The 18,491-nt window shown below is 31.7% G+C and overlaps 2 protein-coding genes across 3 annotated transcripts; both read right to left on the reverse strand.

The window, feature by feature from the left end:
- Positions 1-1,031: 1,031 nt before the first annotated feature.
- Positions 1,032-2,174, reverse strand: LOC105112374 (F-box/kelch-repeat protein At3g23880-like). Its single transcript, XM_011008066.1, has one exon. It carries the CDS (start codon positions 2,172-2,174, stop codon positions 1,032-1,034), a length of 1,143 nt encoding a protein of 380 aa, XP_011006368.1.
- A 3,187-nt stretch (positions 2,175-5,361) lies between these two features.
- On the reverse strand, positions 5,362-11,042 carry LOC105112365 (dipeptidyl peptidase 9-like). Of its 2 annotated transcripts, XM_011008052.1 has the most exons (7): positions 10,800-11,042; positions 10,644-10,716; positions 9,749-10,243; positions 8,895-9,089; positions 8,084-8,113; positions 6,759-7,868; positions 5,362-6,107 (listed from the first exon to the last, which is right to left on the reverse strand). In XM_011008052.1, exons 3-7 carry the CDS (start codon positions 10,193-10,195, stop codon positions 5,556-5,558), a joined length of 2,334 nt encoding a protein of 777 aa, XP_011006354.1. In that variant the 5' UTR covers positions 10,196-10,243; positions 10,644-10,716; positions 10,800-11,042; the 3' UTR covers positions 5,362-5,555. The 2 variants fall into 2 exon arrangements, with proteins under 2 accessions (XP_011006354.1, XP_011006352.1); XM_011008050.1 differs by having other exon boundaries at positions 10,644-11,042.
- Positions 11,043-18,491: the final 7,449 nt, after the last annotated feature.

Raw genomic sequence — 18,491 nt, forward strand, 5'->3', positions numbered from 1 at the left:
TGACAAAATACGCACGCGCCTGTTGGGGCAATTTGATTCGCTTGATCCATCTGGTAGCAGGTTCCACAGCACATACTCCAAGTCCTTGTAGCATAAAATTTTTATACAAATCAAACCGCCACAAGAACCTGCCATGGATTTGTCAAGTAATTTTTTCTCTGAACGCGGCACTGTCCTTCATGCATCGTGGAATTCGAACAGGATGGGAAGTTATGGTTTCTGTGTGGCGGAGAAACGATACTTGAGGGGATTAATTCTTATGGGAATCTGCAGTGAATATAAAAGAGAGGGGCGTTTGGTGGAAAGGTCTTGATGGGCGATTATAAATTTAGGTTTCGTGATGAGAGAAAGCCAGTGTCTGGATACAAACTCGAATCCGATAAAGGACTTGACAGGCAATCTTGACAGAATGCGATCGTATATATATAAATTTACTTATCTTACGGCAAGAGATAATGGAAAACCATTACTTTCAATTTCCTTTTTCCATGGCGTTTGCTAGGATAGATTTCCAGAAGATTTCATGGGAAAGAGGAGGCAATAGATGTAGGATTGAAGGGCCAGAATTTATGTATCATGCCCTAGGGCTCAACTAAGATTTATAAATGCTATATAGTGGACGGTGTCTCAATTCACACATATATCAAAAATGACTTTTATTGAGAAAATATAGTGGACGGTGTCTCAATTCACATATATATCAAAAATGACTTTTATTGAGAAAAAAACATTGTAGTTGAAATTTAAGATTTAAAAGTACTTTAGCTAACCAAGAAAATAGTGCAGAATCCATCACAGTGGCTACGAATTCCAAGTGGAATTATCAATTTTCCACTGAGCACAGATATCAGCAGAATTAATCTCTACAGATGGAGGGTTTTTCTTTCTAGGGAAAATCGAGGGAAAATATAAAAAAAGAGAGATACCTTAGCGTTGATGCAAGGCTAGGCCCTTGACCTACCTTCCCCTTAAAGGAAGACTGTATCGCAAAATATTGTAATCTGCAAAAGGTAAAGAGTCTTGATTGTAACTCAGAGAGGGGCATCCTCCAGCATAAGATTGGATGTTCCATCAACTGAAGCTAGAGTCTCCGCATAATCATAAACTCCAGAACTTGATATTGGAACATCAATGACTTCTTGGCTAATTGGATCATACAAGAAAAAACCATCTTTTTCATTCGGACTCTTCAGGATTATTTTGCCTCTCCATGCCGATATTGGCCATCCAATTCTTGGCATTGACCCAACAGTAAGCAACTTACTCCAGCACTTGATATTACCACCAATATTCCTACTCTCATTCAGCACCCATAGATCAAAACCTGAGTTTGAACTACCTTCGAGAAATAGAAAGAGTCCGAGTGAATCCTTGAATCCAGTGATAGTCATCGAATAGTTCGGACTCGATTGATTCAAACCCGGCAGCTCTATCCTTCTAAACACATCAGTGTCAGAATCAAATGCAAGGACTACTTCGTTGGCCAAATTTACTACTCCACTTACCTTCCAATACAAGTCACCCTTCACAGCAACAGCATCGCTAAAGCGACCGCCAAGCAGCGCACCATCTTCAACTGTTCTCCAAGAATCTGTTTTCCAAGAGTACACCAAAGCTCGAACAACAGAATCCACTCGCCTTCGATCGTAACGCGTTATTAGGGTGCGAGGGTGCAAGAAATACCCAATTCTGACTAACTTATAGTCATTAATCTTGCTGCCATAGCCAAACCCTTCAGCAAGAAGATTTATACACTGCTGGGGCCCTGTAACTTTCTTGAACTGTCTGGTAGCAGGATTCCACAAACCATAATGAAACATACAGCAACCAAAATAGATTTCCATGAATAACAAACCGCCACAGGAACCCTTAATACGTATACGTGGTTTGAGAGAATGATCCTTCATAGATGGTGGTATATGCACGACACGGAGAGTGGTAGGTTCATTGTAGTAGAGCATTGATATGGGGAACTCATCGTGAGAAAAATGAAATACGAGGGAGGAGTTTTTGGTGGATTGGTGGAGGTGGGAGGTGATAAATCTAGGGTTGGTGATGACGGAGAGCATGGGTTTAGAAACAGATTTGAAACGAAGGAGTGCTTTGACGGGTAGTCTGGCAAGAATATCTATGACCATGTCATTGTTGAAGGAGGAGCAGATGCTAGCCGCCATGGTTTCGGAGTTAGAGCCGGTGGGAACAATCGCTCAAGGGAAAAATATTGGCAGGGCAAGAGGCCTAGGGTTTTAAAATAGAGAAGCCGGATTAAAAGCAGGATTTTATTATATTTTAGTGATTTTGTAGATAAATCTTCGGGATTTGGAGCTATCTTATTTTTTTAATAAAAAAATATTATACTCCAATATTTTTCCTTTTAGCTGGTCATTGGAAACATGGAAAATCTATATTTAGAAGAGAATGTGGGTTTTATTTATCAAGAAAGAAAAATAAAAATAGTATTCTCACTAGAATTGGGAGTAGCCATTTTGGTTTTTTATTTTATTTTATTTTTTATGATAAGGGCACCTTTTAGTTATTTAATACTATAACTAAGATTAAATATGTGTTTGATATTCCAGTAAAAAATGCTTTTCAATCAAGAATTAATAAAAATAATAATTTTTAGATTTTTTATTATTAATATCAGCATATTAAAAATATCTAAAAACACTTAAAAATACTAATTTAATATTTTTTGCATAAAGTTTCGACCTAGAAAATAAAAAAAATGGAGTAAAATTTTTTAATCACCATAATAACCCTTTAAGATTTATAACCGCCTTGTTCATGCATTTATTTTCTCCTTAAATGAATCTCAAAAATAATATTTCTTTTTTTCCTTCAAGCTATATATTTATAGAGTTTATCAGTTGATATATTTTTATGTAAGCTAGGCGTCGTACTGTCATTAATTCTATGGTAGGTATTAAGAATCAAGAAATAACAAATCAGGGACTTGAAAACCGATTTTTTAACTAATTTTTAATTCAAAATATTTAAAAAATATTCTAAGCAATTTGATAAACCTATTTATGCAATAAAACACCAAAAAAACCACCCTTATAATTAATCTTCATCATTTGGAGCAGAGTAAACAGTTTTGTCCAATTCTTCTTATTTCTTTTTGTATTCGAAAAGTATTTTTAAAAAATTTAAAACTTTTTTATATTTTTATTTTAAATTAATATTTTTTTAGGAACCACGTTTTTAAACATATCAATATTGCTTCTAGTCTCATTCAAAGCCCGCAAATCCAAAATGGTACGTTGAGATAAGTAAATTTGTGTTTTTTATCATGACACATAGTATTTCATTTTTTATTTTAAAATATATTAGAATAAATTTTTTTTTATTTTTCAAACTAACACATTAAATTTATTTTAAAATTTTAAAATAATATTAATTTAATATTTTTAAAATCAAACACACTTAAATACAATTTTAATCACAATACAAAACAAGCACTTCGACATATCTGATCATTGATAGGATTCAAAGGATTAGCGTGCCTCCTAAGATAGATCCTTTCTTTATTAAGATGTCTGGTAATGGGTTCACCTGCAGCCACATATATCATCGTTTAATAAAGAAAAACTATGATTTTTCATGATAGGATCCACCAATTTTACAACCGTGCTGCAGGTTTTGGAGAAGCATTATTTTGCTGCTTCTTATTGGGATTTTTAATGAATAGTGGATGCTTTAATATTGTACTATTCACGTGAACAATTTTTTTTTGAAACATTTTGCTGCTTCTTATAGGGATTTTTAAATGCTTTACTATTGCACTATTCACGTGAACAATTTTTTTTTGAAAAATCAGTGCAGTTAATTAATTTCATTCGTACTATTCACGTGAATATTGACAATAATTTTTTTTTTTGTTTTTTTTAAAAACTAGTTTAAGGTGAATTAAATTTACTCGTACTGTAATCTCAATTTTATTCTTAATAATAGTTTACATAATTTTGTAGTTCTTATCAGATAAATTTTGTCTGTAATGAAATTGTAGATAGTTTAATAGAATAATAAAAAAAATTATATAAATATGATTTATTTCATGATGTAATAGCAATAGTTAAATCCACAATATTTAAATTAAAAACCATTAATATTATTATATATTTTTTAAAATTATTTTATAACCTCAATTTTAAAAGTATTCTTGACCAAATATATTAAACTACTTTTTTTTAACATTAATTTCAACCATAGTTTTAACCAAACACCTATTTTTTTAAACCAACCTCAACTAAAGTACTTTTTATAAAATAATTTTTTTCAAACTATAATCATAATAGCTACCGCAGCAATACCAAGATGATGAATTTATTTGAGGAATGTGAGATACCACAAAGAGTTATTAAATTTTTATATTTTAAGAAAATGATGATGATGATGGGATTTAATAATTTCTAAAAATGGATTCGTCTATGAATTGTCAATGATGTTGTAGTATCATACATGTATACGTGATTTATTATTATTAATAATAATAATAAATAAAGATAATATTAAGATAATAAAAAATAAAAAAAAACAATTAATTACTTGTATCCTGTATCAATTGCAAGGAAAAGAAGCCTTTATCTTACTGTTATAGCCGAACGCTTCAGAATTAATGTCCATAGCCAGCTTACGTAGTTGAACTGCAGGATCCACAAACCATACTCTGTCACAGCAGAGATGATCAAGTTTAATGCAATGCAAACCGCCGAGATAACCTATAGTGGAATTGATTACATGTCCCAATCGAAATGGATTCCTCATCAAATTTCTTTGAAATGCAGGCGCAGAATCCTTAATTGATGGATCGTGGGATGTTCGCACAACGAAGGGGAAACGTGGCTGCTTCTGTCTGCTGGAGCAATGATATGGTGTTGGACCAATCAGTAGAGATGAGAGAAGGGCTGTCGGGGGATTTATGGAATTGGGCGAGCAATTGCATGGATCTCCATGAAGATGCTTAAAATACACTATCCCGGGACAATGCTGTGAAAATTTGATTTTTGTTATTTCACTATCTGTCTGGCAGACACAGGATAGCGGGCTTGCCTGTTCGACTTCGGATGTTTCACCTTAATTTTTAGATTTAATCTGTTGTTTAAAATCCATTGTTTCAGAGGCTGCCGCAGTGAAGAAAGGCGGAGCCATCCTTTTTTCGTACAATAAGAACTTGATTACCCTTTCGATTTTTGTACAAGCTAAGAATGTTCAAGGTTAATAGATTATTTGGTCCCTTGTATCACTTGAGCTAATGTGTTGCATCTTTACACGGAGAACGGGCTCCAATTTTAGTGCAAACAGCTAGGGAAGCAGACATTGCTATCTATGACTTCACGTCAGCTGAATATGCAGATAGTAATCAATTTGAAACGAGGCTCATTGAATAAAAAGAACATGCACAGTACAGAAGGCAATATCAAAACATTATGCAGTGAAAGTTGATGTTGAAAAGGGTAGGACTCCTTGATTTTATGATATGCAAGAAATATCGAAGAAAAAAGATGCAGAATTTTCTCTGCGACAACATGAATCTATAAACAAAAATTACCTCACAGATATCTCTCAAAGAACTCCCAAATTCTCTCTTCCATGTAAATTCGGTCCTTATGCCGACGGGGCATGTGTCGTTCATCTGGAAAAATTAATAATTCATAGGGTTTTCCAGCTGCCACGAGTGCATTGACAAGCCTTGCAGTGTGTCTAAAATGCACATTTTCATCAATCATCCCATGCACCAGTAACAACCTCCCCTTTAACTTGTGCACATGATGCATCACAGAGCCGTACTCATAGCCTGCTGGATTCTCATAAGGCAAACCCATGTATTTCTCAGTATAAAATGTGTCATATCCATCCCAGGTGGTTACAGGTGCACCAGAAACTGCACAACAGAAGACATCAGGGAACCTTGCCAAGATCATAGCTGACATATATCCCCCATAACTCCATCCATACAACCCAATATGACCAGCTTTTGCCAGTCCTTCTTTAATGAGCCATTCAGCTCCAGTAAGCTGATCCTCAGCATCAATGCAGCCAGGATTTCCTTTCAGAGCACCTTCAAACTTCAGCCCACGGCGAGCACTTCCTCTGTTATCCAACTGTGTCAAGGGTGAAAGAAAGAGGCGATTCAGGTAACAAACTTTCTTCACTTAAGAAATATTTAAGATGTTAATGTGAGACATAAACATGTTTTTGTTATCACCCATTAAGCAACTAATCTATAAGCTAGTGGTTGTAAAATGTTGACCTGCGAGATGTCTCTTGTTCTATTAGAGAATTTATATCTTGGATCTTACCTAACACTTTAAGCAATTGAATTGAGATGATTCTTTGACATGGTATTAAAACCTTGATGACCAAGTGATCACGAGTTCAAATCTCACCATCTCTATTTATTTGATAAAAATTAAACAGAAAGTATCATGGACTTGTGCAAGTTTCAAGCCCAAAGAGCTTTCACTTGAGGAAATGTGTTAGAAAATAATATAAATTATATCTTGGACATTACCTAACAACTCAACTTCCAGACTTTTTAAGTTTATGTGCATGAATATTGAAACATTAACCACCACCAGTTTCAGATTTGGCAACTATCTATGGATACAAACAGCAGAATTGAACCATTTATGTAATTTTAGGTAAGAAAGTAACAAATATTCTAATCAGTCTGACTAGATGAGGAGTCAAAAACAATAAAATCAAAATCAAATCAAGTACACAGTCAATACGTCTATGTTCAAAACACTAACCTTCCACACTAAGATGCCTTTGCTCCGAAGATATTGTGCTCTCATGTCAACTGTACTTATCCAAGAATCACATACATACTGTACACTGGGGCCACCATACACGCTGATCAAGGTTTTGTATGGTGGTGGTCCAAATCTAGTCGGGTCAGGCTCATATAAAGCCCCATACAATATGGTCCCCTCGTTTGCCTGTATCTGAACTATCTTTGGAGGCTCAAGTTCCAGCCTTTTAAATCTTGGAATGGTGAAAGCCTGTTCAAACAGAGGCATAATTTCTCTTCCATCAAACAGGGAGCAGAGAGAAACTCTTGGGGGAGAATCAAGGGAATCATGGATATCAACAAAATTCTGCAAGTGGTGATCAAGCACAACTGAGTGTTTCCCCTTACCATTTGTTAATCTCACTGGAGCCTGCAAGGCGTTTTTTTCATCTGGGAACAGTTTGGCACAATAAAGATGCGATTCCAATGGCCCATCTAGAGTTGCAGTAAAATATATCATTCCTGCAGCCTCATTTACACCAGCAATTTGCTCAACCATCCAGTCACCTTCAGTAATTGGTCCTAAGCATGTCCCATTTGCATCATGCAGATACAAATGTCTAAATCCTGTCTTTTCACTTGCCCAAATGAATCCTTCAGAATATTTAGTGATTCCTTTGTCCAGAGGAGTGAAGCAGTCATGTAAATTAATCCATGGGAATTGTTCTTCTGCATATATGACTTCTTTTTTCCCCACCTTGATATCAAACTTAATAAGTTTTAATTTTGAATGAGACCTGTTCAAAACTTGAGCTATGAGAATATTTCCATGCATCCAATTGACTCTGGCCAAATATTCATCCTCGTTATCTGGTTTTTCAGTTCCTCCACAGAGAAGATCCAACCAAGTTACAGAACCACCATGAACAGAAACTACCCCGAGGTGAACTTTGACATTTGAAGCTCCTGCAAAGGGATAAGGATGGTCTTCCTGTGCTTCTGAACCAACGGAGCTTTTGCCTTGGTGCATAATTCTAAAAAGAGGAATCTCAGATGAATCAACTTGTGTAAATGCAATGAATTTGCTGTCAAGTGACCACCAGTAACCATTCTTCCGGTCCATTTCCTCCTGCAATCAATAAATTAAAAACCTCAGGTAAAAAGTTCAATTGTACTCACTTAGAAATAGAACCCACAGAATCCAATACCATTGTAAAATCAACCTAGCAACTGAAAATAAGTAAATTAAGTTCTGCTGAAAATTAAAAGTATTTGCAAACCAGCAGTGTCTAAGTTAACATATGTGTGGAGATGACAAGCCAGGAGTAAGGATGAAGTTCTCACCTGAGCTATATATTCAGCAATGCCATGAGTCTGTGAAGTTTAATATAAAAAAAGAAGAAGCAATGTCACATTCAGTTCAGAAAAATGATTAAGAACAAATGAAAATAAAACAATCAAATAATTATTGATTACCAGAACCAAATATTATTGTATTATTTCACAGGTTAACTTATAAACATTTTCTAGCTTTTGATGGTGGCCTTGTTTTGAGTTTAAGCATGATAAAAAGTTGTCAAGACAATACACCATACCATAAATGTAGCATTTAAAATAGATGATTTTGGGTAAGCGAAAATCTATGAACAAAGCCAGGTAAAAAGAGTACAATTAAAGCTCTCTCAATTCCTGTGCATTTTTAATTCTGCTATAGAGAGAAAGTCAAGCAAACCAATACTGAGAAAACTGACAGTTTCTATTCTATCCAAATATCTGATGGGTCAAATTGGAAAGAAAGGAGTTAATTAACAATGGTTTAGTGGCGGATACGGCACTGGATAGTGATGTAGGGGAAAATGCATGGAGCAGATCCCACATGTTAGAAATTCAAATTCATAGGGTACAATGAGTGATAATTATTGTGTAATTAGTATCAAATATTTGCCACAAACAGTTGAAGAGAAGTTAATCAATAGGATTTAGATAGATCAATAATTCAGTAAATAAAGATACATGTAATCATAATGATACTGATAGTTCATAACATCGGATATTACTCTATGGACAGGATCCACAGTTCCAGTAGTTAACGCACATCATCGATAAAATCTTAAATTATCCAACCTCCAACAGATAACAATAATTTGAAACTTACCACTGTATTTCCCTGAGCACCATGTGTTAATTGTTTGGACTCATTGAACAAGAAATTTAGAACATGCAGCTCACTGTCCCGTACATAAGCAAGCATGGTACCATCAGGAGAGATATGTGGATCAATAATAGGTGATGATGAGGAGCTAGGAAGCTTGAGCTCAGGTTTGGGAGAGTAGAGTTCCTGTAAATAAATCTGTAAATAAAGAAAAGGTAATATCATCAGCAGAGCTGACTGATTTCAACTTGTGGCTTTGCATGTCAATATATTAGGTTATTATATTTACAAATTACTCCTGATCCATATGTACAAAGCACTAAAACTTATCATGCAGTTTTAAAAATCAAGTTAATTGAACTGACTTAACTGCATTCGATTCCACCATATTTCGAAAGTAACATAAGAGATAATTATGGCAACTATATAAACATGAATTAGACAATCTAGCAAAAAGTACAAATGTGTTTAAAGTAGAGACATGAGAATTGTGATAGTATGTAAGTAATATGATCATACATGGTTTCCCAATGAAATAAGAAATTGCAGAGTTATGTGATCCCAGGGATTCAAATTGGGACCCCGTAAAAGAAATTATTTTTCTTGAATTCAAAAATCATAGAGCAATTCACCAACTCCACAAGTTCAATTAGAACACTTCTCCATTACTTCAAAATTCAAACCTAACAGAAAATCTACATACAATGTACTTAACAGTGAACAGATTAAAATAAAAGGTTCCCAGCTACCAAACTGCAAGGATTTGAAAGTGTACAGTGACATTAACTGTTTAAACTTTAAAAAATAATTACTGGGAATCATATAAAGTGATAAGTAAAAGAAGTGAGCAAACAAACCCCTGCAGGCAATGGCACCATAATTGCTTTCTTCTTCAAGCCTGTCTTCACCCATTCATATCTTGTCACTCCCAGCCCACGTTCTCTCAACCTCTCCCTCCGCAGCTTCTCTTCCGCTGATATATTACTCTCATCGAGTCCACCATCAGGGGGACCAAAAAACAATTCTTGCTTGCCATTCTTGAGATCAAAAGCAAAAACCTTCCTACTCAAGGTGTGATCAGGACTGAATAAGTAAGTAACTAAACTATCATCAGCACTAAAACCTATCGAAGTCGGCGCCACATATCCAGGCAACGGTGATTGCACTATCTCTTCAATAGGAAAAAGAATGCTGTCCTCGACATTTTGTGGGGTGGTGTTGTCAGTCAAAGGCATGTTATTACTTAATGACCTCAAACGCTTCAATTTCTTGTTCTCGCTCTCGTTCTCATCAACTGATTGCATTACCAATGAACTACACTTCTATCTACTAAATGGCAAGGAAGCATGAACCTAAACCACCCAAAAAAAATTCAAAAAACCAATTAAATATTTTTTTTGTTACTTCAAAATTTAAAAGAAAAAAAAAACGAACTGGTTAACATAAATTAAGTTTCTGAAACAAATTAACTGAAATTAAAAGGTGAAACTTTTTTATTCAAACAGAACAGCATTAACTGTAAAGTAGAGCAAACTTCATCACCTCTTAATCTTTACCCCCATTTTCTCACTAATCAAAGTGAAAAATAAAGCAAAACCCAGTTTAGAATTAATCAGCATTAGTCAAAGTTCCATTCTTTTTCTCATTTCCCACTTATTTTTTCTTGAATTTCTCAGCAGCCACAAACAGAGAAAAGAAAACAAAAATAATTAAAAGACACAAATAAAAATCATTGATCCAAATGACAATTACCTGCTACGAAACTTCACTGATTACTTCACTGTCAAGAGCATCAATCAAGTGGATCCAATCACATGCTACTAAACTGCGTCGATCACCATCATCAAAATCAAAACCTTTCAGCTAAGAAAAACTTTTCAAAAAGAGGAATCGAGTTATAATATTTACCTCAAAAGAGAAGTGATTTCATCAGCCATGAAAGTGAACCCAAAAGAGAGATTTTAAAGATTCGGATTCCTGGGAAACATCAAAGTGCTACTTAGATTGCGAATCTTGAATTCCTAGCGGAATTGGATTCTCTCTTTTTAAGTTACAGAGAAGAAGAGATCTATTAAAAAGGGAAATTCCTTCTCTCTCTTTTTTTCCTTTCTTGAGGAAATTTGGAACCTGAAATCCATTCAGTGGAATTCTCGATATGGATATAAATTAATAAATTATGGTGAAACAGGGTTCTTAATTTTTTGTTATTACACGCGTTAATGAAAGCGCGTTGTGTTCAGCGAGTGATCAAAGCATGAGTGTTCCGAGAAAAAAATAATAATAAATAATAACAAGATTTTATCTATTATTTTTTAAATAAATCCCCTAAAAAATAAATGAAATGTTATTATTTACTACCTCGACATTATAAAACTCTTGTTTTATAGTTGGAGTTATTATATTATGGGTTAATTTAAATTAATTATTTTTATTTAAAATAATATTTTTTTTTATTTTTTAAAATTTAGATAATAAAAACTCAGAACTCCAATTTTTTAATTGAATGAACTGAATTGAATCATAAATAGTTGATTCAATTATTTAAATTCAATTAAAATAATATTTAAAATTATTTAAAATAAAAATTAATCCAAATCAAGCATCAATTCATTAAATCAAGATGGGAATAGGGTTTATAACTTATATTTAGTGAATCATGATCGAGGTGGGGGGGAATTGTTAGATCATGTGCATAGAAATGATTGTGATAATGTTTGGAAAGATGAAATAAAAATTCAGATGAATTTACACGGTCCATTATTAGGAAACAGAGTGGGAAAAAAAAATAGTTGCAGAGAGAATTAGAGTGGGATACTATTTTAGTTTGTATATTAACTTGATTCTCTCCAAAATGTAGAGAAAAAGAGGTAAACGTGTGATTTTAAATTAAAAATTAGATTATTTTGAAATATTTAATATAATAATTATCACTACTTCAGAATCAATATGGGACTTGTTCATATGATTAGTGTTTTTTTTTAATTACATTTTTTTTTAAATATTTTTTATGAGCTAAATTGATCAAATCACATTAAAACAACTTTTACATAATTTAATTTCAAATCAAAGTTAAGAATAATGTTTTTTTCTTATCAGTTTCTGTATTTTTTACTCAAATTTATTTTTAATTTTTTATTATGATTAATTAAGTTATTTTTAAACCGATCAAATTAGTTTAGTTATGTCATAGTTATAAAGTTTTCCATATCAATTTTTTTATATATATTTCAATCTCATCCTTGTATTTTTTTATTAATTAATAAAAATATTTTTATTGTAGTCAAGTAATTAAGTTTTACATGGACAATATCTCCACTTAGTAATTTTAAGACTAAGTGAAAAAAGAGTCACATTAAAAATTCTTAAGATTAATTTATTAGATTAGGTTTAATAAAAATATTAAATAATTTTTGAAGACCTTGATATCATTTATTATATTAAAAAATAATAATTAATTCTACATACAGTACAGCACATACATGTAAATTAGGACTAGTCTGAAAAACTTATAAACTGATAAAAGGTAAAGAAATCTCCAGCTTAACCAATATCCACGTGATTATAAATAAAACATGTGATTTAAATTTGGATATGTAATTAAATTAAAGTGATTGAAAAAAATGATAAAATTATGGTTTATTCAGTAATATAGAATTATTTTTCTGTTTGAATAAAAAATAGAAAATATGTTTATTTATAGAAAATGAGGAATAATTTTTCCATAAAAAAAAAATTAAAACATGTCTAAATTATAATGATTTTTCATATGAAATTGAAACCGTAATTTTCAACAATCATTTGTATATGTGGTAATATAAGTATAAAAATTATCTTGAAAAATTTGTTAATTAAAAATTAAAATTCTAAATTACTAATAAAACAAATAAATCAACAACACTAAACATTTATAAGTCCAGAAAAATATTTTATATTGGATTTTTAATAAGACAAATGAGTTTATGACACTAATCAAATATAAACATGTATAAATAAATAGTTTTAATGTTTTGCATTTCTAAAAAAATTTGTGTATAAAATAAGAATACAATATTATTCATAATTGTTTTTCATTTAAAAACAGTTAAAAAAGCATATAAAAAACATAATTTAAAAGGTATATATTTCAAACTAAGTATAATTGACCCCACAACGTTGATTTATATATTTGAAATACAATTACTTGCAAACTTTTACACGTATAATTTAAGAAATAATCTAGTGAAATCTCGAGTTAGAAACTTTCATTATTCCATTTTCTCATCAACCAATTAAAAGATTAAGTTGAACACCTTGCGTGCCACTGGCCAGGGAGAACATCCAATTACGGTGTTCTAGCTGCAGAGAATTAAACAAAAGCCTAAAATCAATGACAGTGAGTTTTCTCACGCGAGATACAAGCGCGTGAAAATGCGACAGAATTTAGGTAATTTAGGAAAAAAGAGTTTTATTCTAAACAATGTCTCACAGGTGACCAGAAAGAAAAAAAATGTAACCCTAAATAAATAATTTCTATTTATTTAATGGAAATGTTAAATATCTCCAAGATTTTAAGAAATAAAAGCACTTTCTTTTAATTAAAAAATATTTTCCGTTCATCTATTTTTCAAAAATTCTTCAAAAACTAATAATTGAAAAGAATATATCAATTGAATATTAATTTTTTTCTATTTTCATCTTAAAAAAAAGAATATATCAATTGAATTCTTGTCAATATTTTTCATTAAAATCCCTCCAAGGCTGTACTATATTTTTTCACAAAATATTCACATTAAAAGGAAATTTTAACGGGCATGGATAGAAGGATCGATTTGAGAAAATGTCTTGTATTAGGACGAAATTGGGAGCTGGACAATAGCTTACGTACCAAAATTAAGGTTTTTAAAGACACGACAAAAATAGACAGCTTCCTGCAACCGAAGTGAAAAGCGCTGGTTCCCTGTCCATGCTCCACGTGTATTTTTCTCAAATGACTGTAAAAGCCATGGAGCTCTTTATGCTGCTTGATGGTGTAGATTAGGACCTCCATTGATGTGTTTTTAGGTGAGTATATCTTGAATTGGCCAATGAAGGGTTGCCATGTCCGATCTTGTCTCGTCGCTCATTTATTATTTATGGCAATAACATAATTTATCGCAATACAATTTTAGAATAAAAAAATAAAGAAACTTGAGTATAATAAAACAAAGATATATTTTTAAATAATATAAATTGATTTTAAAATTGTTATACAAATAAATTAATTTTTATATTTTCATCTTTGTCAAACATATTTATATTATTTCTATTTTTTTTTCATCATTCCATGACGAAACCAAAACTCAAAACACCCAATAAATGAATAAATAAACTATGAGAGTGGAAAGTGTGACTATGGATGGATTATGAAAATGTCGGCACAATTTGATTAATAATAAAGGCTTTAGAATTGACTTAAAAAAATTATATATTTTTTTATATTTTTTTGGATATCCTAATATTTTTTAAAGAATAAGATTAGTTTTATTCAGAATTCATGGCTATTTCTATTAATAAATATGTTCCTTGAAGATTGAATTTGTATTTTCATCTAATGTAGAGATATAACAATAACTTAACCACTTGATTAATACTTTGTTAATTAAAAAAATATGTAAAAAGCATTATACTCATTTGATAATAAAAACTAGGTGAATTGATAAGAGAAACTTGTAATTTATAATTAAATTTACGTTTGATGTCAATTTAAATTGCATGTGGCTCATAAATCAATTATAATCTTGTTAACTTATTCAAACCTGACCAAACTAACATTAAATAATTCAATTAAAAAAATGAAATGATATTCAATAATCGGATACTTCATAATTGAGCACAAAAATATAATAATCAAGATTCTTTTGCCGTTAATTACCCCTAGGCATGTATGGCGATGATCGTGGGGGCAACCCCATGTACAGAATCTGGAGCCATGGGCATGGACCGTATGGGGGACACGAAAAGGATTTCCAGCAAGAAAATGACGTGTAGGTGTCTGTCTGCTTTTGGCTTCCATTCCTGTCATTCATCTTCTGCAGTCCAGACAGATGATCGAACGTGGGTCACAAGATTGTGAGCGGCTAGCTAGCTACTAGCTGCTTTCCTTCCTATGGTCGGCAATGCTGCCCCCTGTCTCGTTGTGTTGGTTGTTTTAATCCATAGTTGGATTGCGTTTATTTTTTTTATTTAATTATATTTTTAATTTTTTTTTATGATTTTAATATGATATACTATTTTTTTTTAAAAAATTTAAAAATATTATTTTATTATATTTTAAAATAAAAAATATTTTGAAATCAATACTAACTTTAACAAGTGAAACGCTACTTTCATGTTTGTACTCTGTAAATGGTCTCTCCTTCTCTTTTCTTTCTTTATTTTTTCGTAGTGTTTGATATTTTGATTTGATTGTTATATATAATTTGTTTAATAATATAATTATAATTAATTTTAAATAATTTTTTATATTAATATTAATATTATTAATTTTTTTTTAAAAAAATATTTTTAATATCAATACATCAAAATAATTTAAAAACATAAAAAACATATTAATTTAAAATAAATAAAAAAATAAAAAATTTTAATTTTTTTTAAATATTTTTAAAATACAAAAACAACACTTAATTTCTATAATTAACCTGTAGTGTTGTTGTCCAAGTCCATGTTTAATAACATACAATGTATATTAGTTTACTGAGTGCTTTTTTTTTCAACTTGATATTTTACTTAATTTATATTTTAAATTAAATTATATAATTATTATTTCAATATGATACAATCTATTTTATAAATTCAAAAATGAAGTTAGATAACATGTTAATATGTTTAGTTCTAACAAAAATTTATTTAAAATTATAATAATTTTATAGAAATAAATTGAAATCATAACCAAATTAAAATCAATCAATTATTAAAAAATAAAATAAAAGGAAAAGAAAGAAAAAAGAAAAGTAAAGAGAGACTTATATGCAGTGTTTATACGAAACATGAAACAATGCTAACGTGTAATTTCACCACAATTATTTTAATGTTTTAATAATAAATCATAGTTTTATTATTCGAGTATGGTCGGTTAAAATGATTTTTTTATTTAAAATTAATGATTTTTTTATTTTTTTATTTTTTTAATATAATAATATCAAAAATATATTTTAAAAATAAAAAATATTATTTTAATATATTTCTAAATAAAAAATACTTTAAAAAAAATTATTACTACACCCCAAACCCCTTTTAATTGCAATTCTCGCCGAGATCGTGAAGAAATGTAAAAGCATTAAAACACAAATTAGGAAAAAATGTAAAGTATTAGAAATAAAATATTGAATTTCTTAAATTACTAATGACCATTACTTTTATGTATTAGTAATTATCATAGCCACCCTCACCTCTATCACATCACATGAAGCTGATTATTATGGGCCTGAAATTTATCTGTCATCTTCCTTTTTTCTCTTCATTACTAACATTTGTGCAGAATCCACTGAATTCTGATGCACAAATCTACCTGTTATCTCCCTTTTCATTGCTAATATTTGTGCAGAATCCACTGAATTTTGTTGCACAAATTATCTGCATTTTTGTCTAGAAAAAGTGGCCTTACAGTGGATCTTGTTTTCTACTGGCGCATCTTGTCCGAAGATCGAACAAATTTCCTGAACTCAGTCACTCCATCACGCTGCATAAATGCTACAAGGAGATGCTGTTGATAGAGAATAATATGAATTAGATCTTACACTCTCGATGATAGTTTCAAGTTTTTGGGTTCGAGCAAGAATCTCTAGCAGCATAAATATCTAAAACCCAATGAGATAAGACTTAAAAGCTGAAAAGATGCAGCGTTACCTCTGATTTTTCTGTGCCAAGGAAAGTTAAATTTCTCAGCATTATAAAAACGGTCGGCATTCTGCTTTCATACCCCTTTTGCAAATAGTTTCTTCTTCTTGTTTCTGAAGGGAGCAAGCTGAAGTTCTTTGACATGAGAAAAAAGCAGACATTATCAATGAGTGAACAGCTTAGTTTTTTAAAGAGTAACTGCAATCAATTAAAGCTATATTTTACAGTCCAATAACCAATCTTACATGAATTAATAGTTGTTTTAAACATTATACAAAATGATAATTTTAGCAGGACATACAAATAAGACATGGGAAAGTGCATCTGGCTAAATCGATTTCACTGGTCAAGGGGTATGCAGGTGCAATGCTTGTGGAAAAATAACTAGAATATCCATCGAAGTATATCTTGGAAGTAAGCTGAGGCAATAAGTCTTCAAGTGGGAGAATATGAAGCCAGCTAAACATTGTTGACTTTGCAAGATGGGCACCAAAGTCAACAATGTTAGGCACCAATTGGTGCTGCAAAATAAAAAACAATGGGCACCAATTCGGTGTCACCTACCTTGCTCTTGTCTTTTGCAAGACAAAGGCACAGCAACAAGAACAGTCAACTCATCATCCCTTGGTGTTTGTTTAGATATCTTTGACCGGTAGCAACCGATGAAAACAACTAACACAAGTCACTCAGAAAATTTATTGGCAATCAGTAGGATCTTTGCCTCAAATACAACACGAGAGAGAAATAAGAGAGGAAGAGTAGAGTGAGAGAGATCAAAAACAATAGGCACCAATTCGGTGTCACCTACCTTGCTCTTGTCTTTTGCAAGACAAAGGCAAGGATGCTTGCCTATAAATAGGTAGTGCATCTTTGCCTCAAATACAACACGAGAGAGAAATAAGAGAGGAAGAGTAGAGTGAGAGAGGGAAAATAATCCCACAAAATTGTGAGGAATTTGTGAGAGAGTAAGTGAGGTGTTTTCTCCTATTATTAGAGAGATTTCAGTTGTTCTCCTATTAATAAAGAGAGGTTGTAATTCCCACATTACTTAGTAAAATCCTTCTATACTTATCTGTGAACATAGCTCAATTGGGTGAACCACGTAAATTCTTGTGTGACTCATTTCTGATTAATCCGGTCCTTTACCTTTTTATCTTGTCGAGTTTGCATGTCAGTATTTTAACATTTCTCATGTTAAAGAACTTCAGCTTGCACTCTTCAGAAACAAGAAGAAGAAACTATTTGCAAAAAGGTTATGAAAGCATAATGCCGACCGTTTTTATAATGCTGAGAAATTTAACTTTCCTTGGCACAGAAAAATTAGAGGTAATGCTGCATCTTTTCAGCTTTTGAGTCTTATCTCATTAATGGGTTTTAGATATTTATGTTGCTAGAGATTCTTGCTTGAACCCAAAAACTTGAAACTATCAACGAGAGTGTAAGATCTAATTCATATTATTCTCTAACAATAGCATCTCCTCTCCTTGTAGCATTTATGCAGCGTGATGGAGTGATTGAGTTCAGGAAATTTGTTTTATAAGGACTATGGACACCACCTATCTCCATATTGGTATGATATTGCCCACTTTGGGCCTAAGCCCTCATAAATTTGCTCTTGGGCTATACCCAAAAGGCCTCATACCAATGGAGATATTTGTCCATCCTTATATACCCATGATCCTTCCCATTTCTAACCAATGTGGGACTTTGGTCGCATACCCAACAATCCTTCCCTCGAACAAAGGA

This window comes from Populus euphratica, unplaced genomic scaffold (genome assembly GCF_000495115.2).
Source record: "Populus euphratica unplaced genomic scaffold, PopEup_1.0 scaffold336.1, whole genome shotgun sequence".
NCBI lineage: Eukaryota > Viridiplantae > Streptophyta > Magnoliopsida > Malpighiales > Salicaceae > Populus > Populus euphratica.